The sequence below is a fragment of the Gymnoscopelus microlampas genome (assembly GCF_963454915.1).
Source record: "Gymnoscopelus microlampas genome assembly, chromosome: 9".
In the NCBI taxonomy this organism is placed as follows: Eukaryota; Metazoa; Chordata; class Actinopteri; order Myctophiformes; family Myctophidae; genus Gymnoscopelus; species Gymnoscopelus microlampas.
The window spans coordinates 52636383-52649815 of NC_139946.1; the positions used below are offsets into that span (position 1 = coordinate 52636383).

Sequence of the window (13433 nt, forward strand, 5' to 3'; positions counted from 1 at the left end):
GTTTTGCCCCTTAAACTTAAGATGGCAGCAGAATATAATCCAATAATTAGATTCAGCATCACATATTGTGAGTTGCAGACAGAATAAGAAAGACATTTACTTTGTTTTTTGCTTTGCCTTTTTAGTTTAATCCACATTGGAATAGATTGCAGAGACGTCTTCCTTCACAGTGGAATAGATCGTATCTTCAATTCCTGCTTCTCCAGACCTGAGAAGAACAATACACATCCATTCATACTAATGTAGAGAAGAACTACACATGTAACCCTAATTGGCTCTTCAGCAGCACAGGAAACATACTTCTGTAAAACACAACTTCTCTGTGTGGTCTTATTTAAAATATGTCTAATTAAAATATTGGAAATGCATCTGAATTTGTGCATTTGTTTTTCTGACTCTCAGTGCATAGTTGATCTGACGTAATTCAATTGTAATTACAATCAAATTGTTATAACTTACAGTATGTGTTGCAGGGCTGTGTTGTTGTGATCTGCTTGAGTCCTGGTCCCTGGGTTGAATGTCACTGAACAACAGTCAACATCCTCCTCTTGCTGAGCAATACAACATACAAATAATGACAAAAGTGTAATTAGTAATTAAATGGAATGGAATGATGAAACCCAGAATTCTTGAAATTATTATAATTATAATAATTATTATTTTATTGCATGTGAGGACAGTGCAGAAAGACACAGGTTTTGAGAGAGGAACTCTAAGGGTGTGTTCACACTGCCTGTCTGTTATGAAGAAGAAATGCTGCCTAGAGCACTTTTTATGCTGAAAATGAAAATATATATATATTTTTTAGGCAAAAGAGGGTTATGGTAGTCGGTTGTGGCTGCATAACCTCACGTAAACATGTCACTCATGGCTGACAACACTACGGTTAATATCATAACTTCGTCCAGGAGCGCCGTCTGGTTGAAGCTCGTTTTAAACCCTTTAACCCCATCATCCGTATTCTGGTCGACTATAAAGTCTCACAACACGTCGCTTTTGTGAGACTATAGAGCCCTGAGGGCTCAACAACGTATGGGGTTTAATTGCTAAAGTGGAGCTGACATGTAAAATGTCTCTAGGGCCATTCACACTGAGCACTATAACTATAACTATAACAAATATAGTTTTAAAAATCGTTCTAAGTCAAGTGGATGAGAGAGTTCACACCAACTATAAAAAAAATACAATGGAGAACGATGTAGTTATAGTTATCGTTATAGTTACTAGACATACCCGGTCGACGCATCCGTGGGGGGATATGCGCACATGATCTGGGAACGCGGGAGGCGACATTGTTTGACACATAAACGCTAATAAGAAGCTGAGCTTTGATGAAATTGAAAAACGGGCTTCAAAGTTAAGTTCAGATGGTAATGGTCAATGGATGTGTGCAAAATCAGAGCAATTGCTCCAGCCACTGAGGTGAACCGGGTAGTGACACCACTACAGAGTGACACCACTACAGACAGACAAACAGAGGTTACTAGAATTATAGTAGGATAGTGCTCAGTGTGAATGGCCCTTTAGACTAGAGGACATGTCCAGTTATATTTGGCACCTATTGATTAACAATATGTTCTAAAAAACATATGTTTGGGTGTTTTTATATCAAAATTAAATCTTAATTATTTGTGTAAAAGCAAACATAAGGCGTGCTTATATCAGCAGGTACCAATCAATTTAAAAATCAATTATATCATGCCAATCAATCAATCTTCCACACAGAGCTAAGCTTCATTATGCTAGAGTGCAGTGCTGTATGTTGTTACTAGGCAACTGTATCCAACATGTAGAAATGTTGGATCATACTTCATGCTAAACAAGGGCTAATTTGAAGATTTATTGCAGAGGGTTGTGCCAGCAATATATCAAGACAACAGACACAATTTATCATGATTGGCTAAAGTTGATAAAACCCGCCCTATACGTCACTCTGACAGGACGGGAGCTTCAACATTGAAAATAAAATAAAAGAGACGTATAGTTAGCTTGATATGAGTCAAGAGCGTGTGGTGTAATGTAAATAAATATTATGTTAATAAGAAAGGAGAATGGATCTCCTTTCTGTGTGAGAAAAGTGAAGAACCACACATTTTTGGAGAAAGGAATTGTAATTAAAATGTGTTCTGGTGGGTCTCTTGGGTAAAGGATTCAAGTGTAAATCAAAGACCATGTGACCTTTAGACACAGTACCTGTCCAGGGGGGTGTGAAGCAGACTGAGGGGACGGGAGCTTCAACATGGAGTAAAGAGGGATCTCCTCAGTAGGAGGATGAGGAGAGGACAGAGAGTGGTGCTGGACTGTGGAGTAGTAGTCTGAGCTCCTCCCACTGACCACTGGGACAGATGCCAAGCTCCTCCCACTGACCACAGGGACAGACGCCAAGCCCCTCCCACTGACCATAGGGACAGACGCCAAGCCCCTCCCACTGACCATAGGGACAGCTGCAGGCTGGTGTGGGACAAAACAGAAAATAAAAAAGATGGTTTCAGTGAAATTTTATGTCTGTATTCTATATAGTGTTAACATTTAAGATACAGAAAACATTTTTTGCTATAAGATTGTTGCCAAGTTTCCAATGATCAATTTCATTTGTAGGTTTAAAAATAATAGAGGAGATATATAAATGATATCTAAATATTATGAAACATCTCAAATTAAAACAACAAAATCGAAACAAATAAATACCTCTTGGTCTGAATTTGTCCTTTTCTTCCTGTCAAATCAAAAGACTTAACTTATTATTTGAATAATTTAGTGATGAATGACATTGCAATAATCTTAGTCTAAATTGAAAAGTTCACGTTTGTTATAAAAGTGGGTGTAACATTTAACTTCACAGTACTGCTTCATCAAAATTAGTACATGCACACACACGCACGCACGCATGCACGCACGCATACTCACCTGACCCAGAAAACAATGGCGAAAACCAGAATCAGCACAAACAGCGAAACTGCAACTCCAGATAATACAGCAACTTTGTTGGCTTTGGAGAAACAATAGATATGAGGAGAAAAGTTAGAATATGCATTTCTGATGGTTGTTTTCTAAAGTTATTTGTGATTAACACTGTGTGTGGTGTCTAATAATACACTTTGGCTTAATCATTTCAAACTCCTTCGGACAACACTGGACAAAAGGTACTCCATTTCATGTGTTCTTCCTAATTTTAAGACTTTAGAATGAATTAATCTAAGACTAATTTTATACTCTTTAGTAGTTATTCCAATCATTCCTTCCAACATCTTCCTCTGTCTACTCACTGTCTATTGTGTCCATGTGCAGCAGCACCTCAGTAGAGTTGTTTTCTCCCAGTGAGTTCCTGGTGTGACAGAAGTACAGTCCAGTGTGGGAGGGCTGCAGAGAGGCCAGAACCAGCACCTGTCCTGACCCTACCTGGACCAGGGAGCTGGAACCAGGAGGCCCAGTCCTCTTGTACCAGGTGTAGTTGTGTACTGGTGGGTTAGCATCACTGCTGCAGGTCAAGTTCACACTGCTGCCCTCTGCTGGACTGTCTGGTGGACTGACCTCCACCGATACATTCACTGGTGCATCTTGATATGAACATAAAAAGACAAATTACTTTTGATATATACTATATCATATACTAGATATTCTTACATAAATTCATATTTACATTGGACTATGACGTTATTTATTTATTCACTTACAGAGAACGTTAATGGAATGAGGTGGTGACATTTGGGATCCATGTTTGTTGGTCACCTGACAAGTGTACTGTCCAGAGTCTGCAGGAGACACATTGTCCTTTACCAGCTGACGACTACACCTGGTACAGAGACAGAGGAAGCTGCTTCCTCTGTCTCTGTACCAGGTGTAGTTGTCTACTGGTGGGTTGGCATCACTGCTGCAGGTCAGAGTCACTTTACTGCCCTCAACTACTTCTCCTGGTGGATTTACTGATATTTTGGTCATTACTGGAGGGTCTGTGGAGGAATAATGGATATTGATACAATAAAATAATTGACATTATTTGCTGTGTTTGCAAATGATAGTTACAATATTTTTTCCCCCCTTAGTATGAACAATGGCAATAATTACTGCTTTCGAATATTGTGCCAGTGTTGGTCAAAATCATACAGCAAGAGCCATATCATTTTATTTAAATTAAATTAAAAACTCACACTGAACATGAAGAGTGACAGCTGAAGTGACTGTAGCAACGTAGTTCTTTGCCTGACAGGAGTATCTTCCACTGTGACTGGGTTGGATGTTAGAGATGGTCATTATCTTTTCCTGTGTCACTTCAGTGTTGTCTTTGAGAAGGAAGAGGCTCTCGATTGGTGGATTTGAACCACTGCTGCTGCAGGTCAAAGTGACTGAGCTTCCTTTGACAACATCTCCTGGTGGACTTACTGACAAAACAACATTCTTGGGACCATCTGTTGGAGAAAGAAATTATTTAAAAGTACTTTATAGATGGAGTGCCATGGTCTTATTTCCCAGTAAATCTTGTAGATCAGCTTTTTTCGATGCGCGACACCGTCGTAGGACAGGGCATAAGCTTGTAGACTTGATTTGAATTTGATATACATTTTCACCTGTATAAAATATTCAAGCAGAATTTACAGTGAAATGTTTCTAGCTCAGCCCATGGTGGTGATATGTTTGTCCTGAAGTGACTCATCTCCCCTCCCCTCTTGCTAAATATAACTTTCTGGGAATATTGTTCACTAGTGGATGCTATATCAATGCAGTATGATTCTTATCTGAATGTAAGTAGTAAGCTTGTATTAATGGAATGCATGAGAGAATGAAACACAGAGAAAAAACGTTCAGACAAAGAGAGAGAAAGACGTCAGATGAACTCATATAAACTCACACTTCACATCCAACATCACAGCTTTAGACTTCCATGTCTCTTGTCCTTCAACAGCACACTGGTAACTCCCAGCATCCTCTATTTTAGCCTGGAATTTGGGCACGGGTACTCGTTGTCCATCTTTAAACCAGACAATGTTGGGTCTTGGTTTACAAGATAACTGACAATAGAGTGTCACCCATGTCCCCTCTGACACAGTGGGAGGAGTCACCTGTGCAGTCAGTTCTGATCAGAAGAATAAAAACAAGATAGACGTCAGTTGGTGAGACTGACAGGAAAGATTTGACTTTGATTACATGAAAGGTTAAAAAAGTACTATTGTTTACCTGTTACAGACAAAGATACTGGATGACTGCTAAATGCATCTCTTGTTGTGATAAACCTGAAGCAATAATCTTTCTTATCTTTTATGTTATTGATCCTCAGGGTACAATCATGGAGTTTATTACCAATGTATTTAAAACGATCCCCTAGTCGTGAATTGACATTACGGTTCTTGTACCAGAATGTATGAGTGACAGTTTGACCCACTGGGTAGTCATATGAACAGCCAATATCTACTGATGAGCCTCTCATGACACATGGAGATGGATTGGTGAAGGTCACTCCCCACTCTCCACTACAAACACCTGTAAAATACACACATAAACAGCTGTCAACAAAAATTGTCAATCTTCAGATTGTTTTTTTTTTTATCATGTGAGATAATAATTCAGATATTCTGGCCACATTCTATCTATCTAGTAGATTGTGACTCAACATGATGTCACATAGTTGAGAGTAGGTATTTTCCTCAATATGAGAGTAGAATAGAATATTTACCTCAATATTTACATTAATGTATCTGTACATTGCCCACAACATTTAACTATGTGTTGGACACATACATGGGCACATACCTGGGCAATTTGGAAGTAATTTAGTAAATCTATAACAGGTGAACACACTGTGAATATGAAACCATTATAAACGGTCCTTACCAGGTACCAAGATCAGAATGTCCAGGATCACACTGATTGTCTTTAGAAACCTCATGGTATCTTGAGGTGAAAACTGACCCCAGCATCAAGTAACTGCAATGAAAGACACACTTCACAACCAACACATGTACTGTACTCTCTGTTATACAATAAGCTGTCAATACATCTATGGCTATGCTGAGTCTCACCAATGTTAATGTTACATTTTCATATTTATGCTGTATTAGTGATATAATATCACATGGATTTATTAAAGGTTTGTTAGTTTTATTTGGACCACTTCTTCACTAACATTTCTGAATAATGTGAATGCCAATCACCTCAGTGAATATATAAAGTATCATTGTTACTAAGTTACAATGAGGTAATTCAGACATACTGTACTCACCCGTCTCCAAAGCGTGTCTGTCTAGTCAATAGATTCTCATGTCAGCTCCTTAAACACGACCACTTGGTCAAGTGACAGTTTGTGAATTCACCTTCGTGTCATATTTCCATGGTAGTTAAATACACTTAGAAATACCGCAGCATCACACATTTACATGAACGTCATCTAGACATACTGATTAACATCAACTCCTTAAACACGATCACTTGGTCAAGTGACGTGTGTGAGTGGGTCAGTGTGAATTCCCCTTAGTGTCATATTTAGACATCCATATAGTTAAATACACTCATAGAGAAATACCACAGCATCACACATTTACATTAACGTCATCTAGACATACTGATAACCATCAACTCCTTAACCCATTAAGACCTGAGGCCCATTCTACAAATGCCTTCTAAACCAATAGTTATTTTTTGTGCCAAGGTAGTACCCCCAAAATGATGTAATTGGCCGCGGACCCCCACCTGAAAATGTTTTGTGCCAGGGACCCCCATAAGAGAAGATTTGTGTAAAAAAAAAGTTGAAATGATTAAACATTGTTCAAACACTTTCAAGATCAAGATCAAAAATAGCAGAAGTACAAGCTGGCAGCGCGGCACAAAGTGACGCACTGTAAATACCACAGCATTACACATCTACATTAATACATACTGGTAACCACGTCAACAACCTACAACGAGCAAACTAACAGGGAAGTCAAGGTTAAAACCGTGAGAATGTTTTCTCTCCTCTCTTCCTACACAGAACGGTTGACTTTTATTTTTCTGTTTTATAATAGAGTGTTAAAGAAAGCATGTTGTAAAGTTAAAGGTTATGAATGGTCACAAACAACTGTATACTGTAGCTACAAACAGCCTCCTCTTGAGTTATGATGACTATATGTTTTAAAACAAACACCACATGCTTTGGCATTAGACGTGCTGCATGCACACTTCATTGGGATCGTCTTGAGTACGATTCAGATTGTTGAGTGTGTCATGATGACAGGAAGGCCACCTCCGCCCCGGACGAGGGAGGGAGGTGTTGTAATTAACAGGGGTGGAAAAAGTACTCACATTTTTTACTTAAGTAAAAGTATCAATACTGCAATGTCTGTTACTAAGTAAAAGTCCGGAATTCAAAATTTACTTGAGTAAAAGTACAAGAGTACTGGTATCAAAATGTACTTAAAGTGCCAAAAGTAGTACTCGTTAGAACCCCAGGTAGGGAGAGACTCAGGGTGGGGCCGCAGTCTGAGGAGCTGACGGCCATCGTTGTATAACCCCGTTGGGTATTATATACGTTTTGGTTTCATGTTTACTGGTTGAAAAAAGACAACAAAAAGAAATGTATACTCACCTTTTATTTATCTGTAAAGCTTTATCTTACCTACCTGTTACTGTAAAGGGTTTTATTTTACTTACCTGAAGGGTGCGTGTGCGTGTGCGTGTGCGTGTGCGTGTGCGTGTGCGTGTGCGTGTGCATGTGCATGTGCATGTGCATGTGCATGTGCATGTGCATGTGCATGTGCATGTGCATGTGCAGGCCGGATGAGGGAGCAATGAGGAAACCAGTGACATGTCAAAACAGTTTGATGTCAGGTGCCACTATCTCACTATATGGGAGGAGTTTAGGACAAAACTATTTAACAATGCTGATCAGGTCAGTGAAATGGAGACACAAACATGGCCCTCCACAAGCAGCTGTGTGGGATATCTCTCATTCTCGTCCTGCAGCTTAAAGGTAAGAAAAGACATATTCTCTTATGTTTCTACCCAAAGCTAAAACCCCACTGGTTGTGATGTAGAACTTACATTTACTATTCAGATTTTCTTCGATGTTGTGGAATCGAGCCCAAAGAACTGTTCATTCCTTGACCTACAGTACAATTCCCCAGTGATTTGATCTAATCAATGTAATGTATCAGTGAACTAAAGTCAAGTGTATTTGTATTGGCCTTAATCACTGTTACAGTCTCAAAGAGGTTTACAGGCCCACATCTAACAAAGACAAATTTAACCTCAGGAAGGATCACAAAAGGATGGACAGGCATGCGGGCAATAATCAAATGCAAAAGAACAAAACTGTTAGATGTCAGTGCTGGTAAGACTCAGCACCTGATTACCACTAGGGTTCTCCGTTAAAATATACTTTAAGATATTTACTAACAAACCAGTTATGAATGACTATATACTGTATTATGATATAAAACTAACTCCACAGGCTTTGGGATTAGGTGTGGGACCTTAATTGGAATTGTCTTGAGTACATCGATATTCAAATTGTTGTGTGTGTCATAATGACAGACTCAAAAGGGATAGTTCACCCCCAAAATGACTTTTTTTCTATCGATTAGTCACCCCATGGAGATCCATGAATTCAAGTCTCCATGGGGTGACTAATCGATAGAAAAAAATGATTTATTGTGGGTGAACTATCCCTTTAACTATTGTATATAAATTTGTAACACGTGTGTCACAATTTATCCAAGTATTATAGCCTAATAGCATAGCACTGTTAATAGTAGTACTGATAATATCATATAACTCTGAGCTCAAGCTTCCTGGAATCTTAGATTTGGTCTTGTAGAAATGTAGCTTTAGTTTTGTCTCTTGTCTACTTTTATTTGAGGAAAACTATAGAAGTGTCAGTGGAAATTGTAGTCCAGATATGTATCTTTTATTTTTCTGTCAAATACAATATTTTTTAAATATATTTTGGCACACAATGAAGAAATAGGGGACAAAGTTCACACATGGACACAACTGTTGTTGACTGAACCTAATCTCTTCCTTTATTTTTAATTCTAGGCTCTTATTCTCAACTGTCTGGTAAGCATCCATGTGAAACTGTTTTTATTTGTTTGTATGTTTGACAGTATGTTTGTTTCATTAAATGTCCTATTTCTGCTGCCACATTAAGGATGTATTTAAAATATCAACAGCCTGCGATACCCTGAAAAGGGGTAAAAGTGTAAAATTGATGTTGAATCAAAGTTGCTTCATAAGTAATAGCCTCCTTAATGGAGTGAAGAGGAAAAAAGGGGGGGAAAAGTCTATTTGTGGAGGTAAAATCCATCATTTTAGTTGGCTTCACAGGCTATATTTGGTGGTCAATAAATGTGATGAATGTCTGTATTATTGTACCTTTTTTATACTTACCTTGTTGTATGTATTCTCTCTCTCTCTCTCTCCATCTCTCTCTCGTCTCTCTCTCTCTCTGTCTCTCTCTCTCTCTCTCTTACTTGGCAGTTCCCTAACTTCTCTTTCTTACATTAATCGGTAGAATATACGTACATAGAATATGCAGGGTTCTTCTATTGGTACTGTACCAGCTCAGTGGCCTTAATGGTTAGAGTGTCCTCTCAGAGATTGGGAGGGTCGGGGTTCGGTACCGCATGCCTCCCTGCTTGGCACTCAGCGTCAAGGGTTGGATTGGGGTAAGTCCCTGTGAAATACTAACGTCATGTCCAGGGGGTGTACTTGTTCATCAAGCTGCCTCACGCTACAGAAACAGGAGATAGGCTCCTGCCCCATAGGCCTCATGGTTTAGCAAGGCTTACTTATTGTTAATACTGTAAAATACTAAGGTTAAGGTGTCTATCTATCTATAATAAAAACTGCTATTGATCCGGATGGAGAAATAGGTTGTTTGTGCACCTTGTTTTATAAATGAGCTATATAGAACAAGGAGATAAATGCAGGAGAGAATGCAGTTTCATTAGTAAGAGACCACACCTATACTCAAGTTTAAGGATTTATTGAAACGTATTGAGATGAATGTGGAACGGAGGAACCCCAGGTAGGGAGAGACTCAGGGTGGGGCGGCAGTCTGAGGAGCTGACGGCCATCGTTGTGTAACCCCGTTGGGTATTATATACGTTTTGGTTTCATGCTTACTGGTTGAAAAAAAGACAAAAAATAAATGTATACTCTGTCTATCTCTACCTTGAGCCATCCCACCATAGCATAATGAGCAGGGGTTAGGTGAGGCCTAGGTGTGAGGTCTAGTGGGGGTGGGGGGAGTTCACGTTTCTGCAACAAACAATGACATTTGTAGTATTTGTGGCAGGCCCTACGGGTGGATGTGAAGTTGCTTTTAGCTCAGCATTGTTTAGAGGCCCCTCAATGTCTGACAACAATATGACACTGCGTTCATGACTTTTGTCAATGGAAGCCAATCATAGCCAATCGTAATGTAATATGAAAACTCTGAAAACGAATGATACATGTGGATCAGGAGTGGCCTATATGGCGTCATAAAACATAAACATAATCATTGCCTGCTGGCCTTTTGGCTTGGTGGAGATAATGAAGAATTAATTTATAGCACACAATTACTTCAAGGTTGAAAGGAAAATATAACTGTATTCCAAAAAAAATATTCCATTATATAATGGGCAGAACTTTCAATCAATTATCACCATTCTTTTTTCTTCGGAGAGGGAGTACGCAAATGGGGACAATTGAAATTGCACAGACGAGCAAAACCGTTGGAAATGTTGCATATTACAAGTTTGGCTCTACAAAATGATGGCTCTTCAATTATGAATTTTGGTCCCTTCAATAAAGGTCCAACTAAGCCCATGTCATCAGCATACTTGTACAAACTATAGCATTATTTCTAGATCATGATCTCATCTGTGTACAAAGAAAACAATACAGGGGAGAGAACGCATCCGTGCGGGACTCCTGCACTAATAGTAAGTTAATCAGACATAATTCCACTGACAGATTTGACGTGGTCGGTTGGAGAGGGTCTATTATCCAAACAATGAGGCCACTGTTAACCAGTGTTGATTTCGTCGACTAAAACTATGACGAAAAATGTTGGTCGACTGCCGAAAACTAAATAAAAACGTAGCTATGATGACTAAAACTAAGACTAAATATATTGACAATTTCGTCAACAAATAAAAACTAGACAAAAATGTTAGAGAGAGAGACGAGTGGAGAAGAGATCCAGTAGAACTAAAAGACAAGTCATTTATGGTTGGTTGCGCTATAGGGTGTGCATGCTGAAAATAGCAGATCTACAAGCTGTAACAGAGAGAGGTTCTCTGTTACTGATGTTTTGCACAGTTGTATTTTGCACAATGATTTTAAGTATTTATTGAATTATAATCATAATGGGCAAGTGCAATGTGTAATGGGTATGAGTGTGATAAGAGACCAAGAGCAATATGTTTGAGTAGTGCAATATAGGGAATGCTGGGTGATTAATGAAAGCTTAACATGTCCCTGTAAGTTCTGCATGTGGCCATGTAATTGGGCTGGACCAAGTCAGAAGGGCAGAGGGGGGGTTGTAATGTGTAGTTGGAATTGCTATGGATATTGTTGTGTAATGTAGTATGAGAATCATTGGTGTAGTTCATGGAGTTTTAATGGATGTCATGAGAGTTAATGTTATCTGTATTTATGTATGTATTATTCGGTAATCTACCCCTTGACATGGTTGAGTCCAAACTAATTGACTCCAGCTGAGTATAAAAGGCTGCCAGCCACAAACACACTCAGTTGGATGTAGGATGAGAGCTGGACACCACCATGTCACCTGTGTGGAGAGCTTCCTGTGTTCATGTATTGTTTGTATTGTCGGTGAACAATCAAAAATAAATACACCTTTTTGGTTGCACCCTATCAAGGCCTCTGTACTAACTCCAACCGCAAGTCGGGCATTCTAACACAAGCTCACAACGCGTCGCCCTGCGACGCGTTGTGAGCTTGTAGATCGTCTATTTTCAGCATGCAACCGAGTGTAAAATCAGCCATTACAACGCCATCAAGGCACCGGCAAAATACATTTTAGTCGACGAAATCAACTGTAGATTTAGTCGACTATAATCTTATGATATTTTGTTGACTGAAACTAGAGAAAAACTAAAACATTTTAGATGACTAAAATATGACTGAAATTAAATGGAATTTTATTCAAAAGACTATGACTAAAACTAAATAAAAATGTGCTGTCAAAATCAACACTGCTGTTAACCCCAAGTTCAAAAAGTATTTTCAAAAGAATGTTTTCATTGAATTAAAGACAGAACTAAAAATAAAAATAGAAACTAAGATGTACAGTATTCATTGAGTTGCACCACAGGTGAACGTAAATATCTGTTGTTTCTAAATTTGCATATAGGATCGATGAGACTAGTGGGTGGCCAGCATCCCTGTGAGGGCCGGGTGGAGATCTTCTCTGGGAACGAATGGGGAACGGTGTGCGATGACGCCTGGGACCTCCCAGATGCAGAGGTCGTGTGTCGCAAAGTCGGCTGTGGAGAGGCTACAGACGCCTGGCAAGAGGCCAGCTTTGGCCCGGGCACAGGAACCATCCTCATGGACAATCTCAAGTGTAGCGGTGAAGAGGCCTCACTTGAGGAGTGTTCCCATGTATCCAGGGATGATCACAACTGTGACCATTCAGAAGACGCCGGTGTTTCCTGCTCCGTGATTCAGCAGGAAGACACTCCCACCTCCACTACAAACTGAATGTGGGGTATACTTTACACAGTGGTGTAAAGTAACTAAGTACATTTACTCAAGTACTGTACTTAAGTACACTTTTGAAGATATTTTTTTTACTGTACTGGAGTATTACCCATTTTCTGTACTTTTTATTCTACTCCACTACATCTCAGAGGCAAATATTGTACTTTTACTCCACTACAATTATTTGAAAACTTTCTAATATTTTGAAAAATTCTGGACTTTTACTTGTAACAGAGTATTTCTATATTGCAGTATTGGTACTTTTACTTAAGTAAAGAATTTGGATACTTTTTCCACCACTGGGTATACAGTATATGATGGTAATAATACAATGTACACTTTTTTATTTGATAAACAATGGAAACCCCACTGTCTCTCTGTCTCTCGTTTTTTTTTAAATTGCTAAAAATATTTACCGTTCATGCCAGCCATGATGTGAAAGTGAGTTCTTTGATGATTAAGTAAGGTATTGATTGATTGATTGAAATTTTTATTAGGCAAAAGAATGTAAAACAACACAGTTACATTTATAATGCTTTTGTCTAAAAGGTCCGGCCAAAAAAGTCCTTGCGGGCTTGTTTCCATTGGGGTCCTTGAATTAATTTCATAGACATATATAGTAGCAACCAAACAGTTCAAAAATCAACATAAGAATACAGAGGGAAAAAATATATACCATTATGTACAAAAAAGGTCATGGGAAAATAATGAAATATATACAAAACAAAACATGATCAAAATAAAAATAA

At 38.8% G+C, this 13433-nt stretch overlaps 1 protein-coding gene across 1 annotated transcript; it reads right to left on the reverse strand.

Annotated features, from left to right (window-relative positions):
* Nucleotides 1–5743, reverse strand: LOC311051645 (uncharacterized protein; the record flags this gene model as incomplete). The annotated part of the gene is made up of 9 exons (XM_084066229.1): nt 1–208; nt 460–551; nt 2194–2451; nt 2689–2716; nt 2908–2989; nt 3267–3557; nt 4847–5071; nt 5338–5475; nt 5734–5743. The coding sequence occupies 9 exons, from the start codon at nt 5741–5743 to the stop codon at nt 127–129; spliced, it is 1206 nt and encodes a 401-aa protein (XP_083922355.1). The 3' UTR covers nt 1–126.
* Between the last annotated feature and the right edge of the window lie 7690 nt (nt 5744–13433).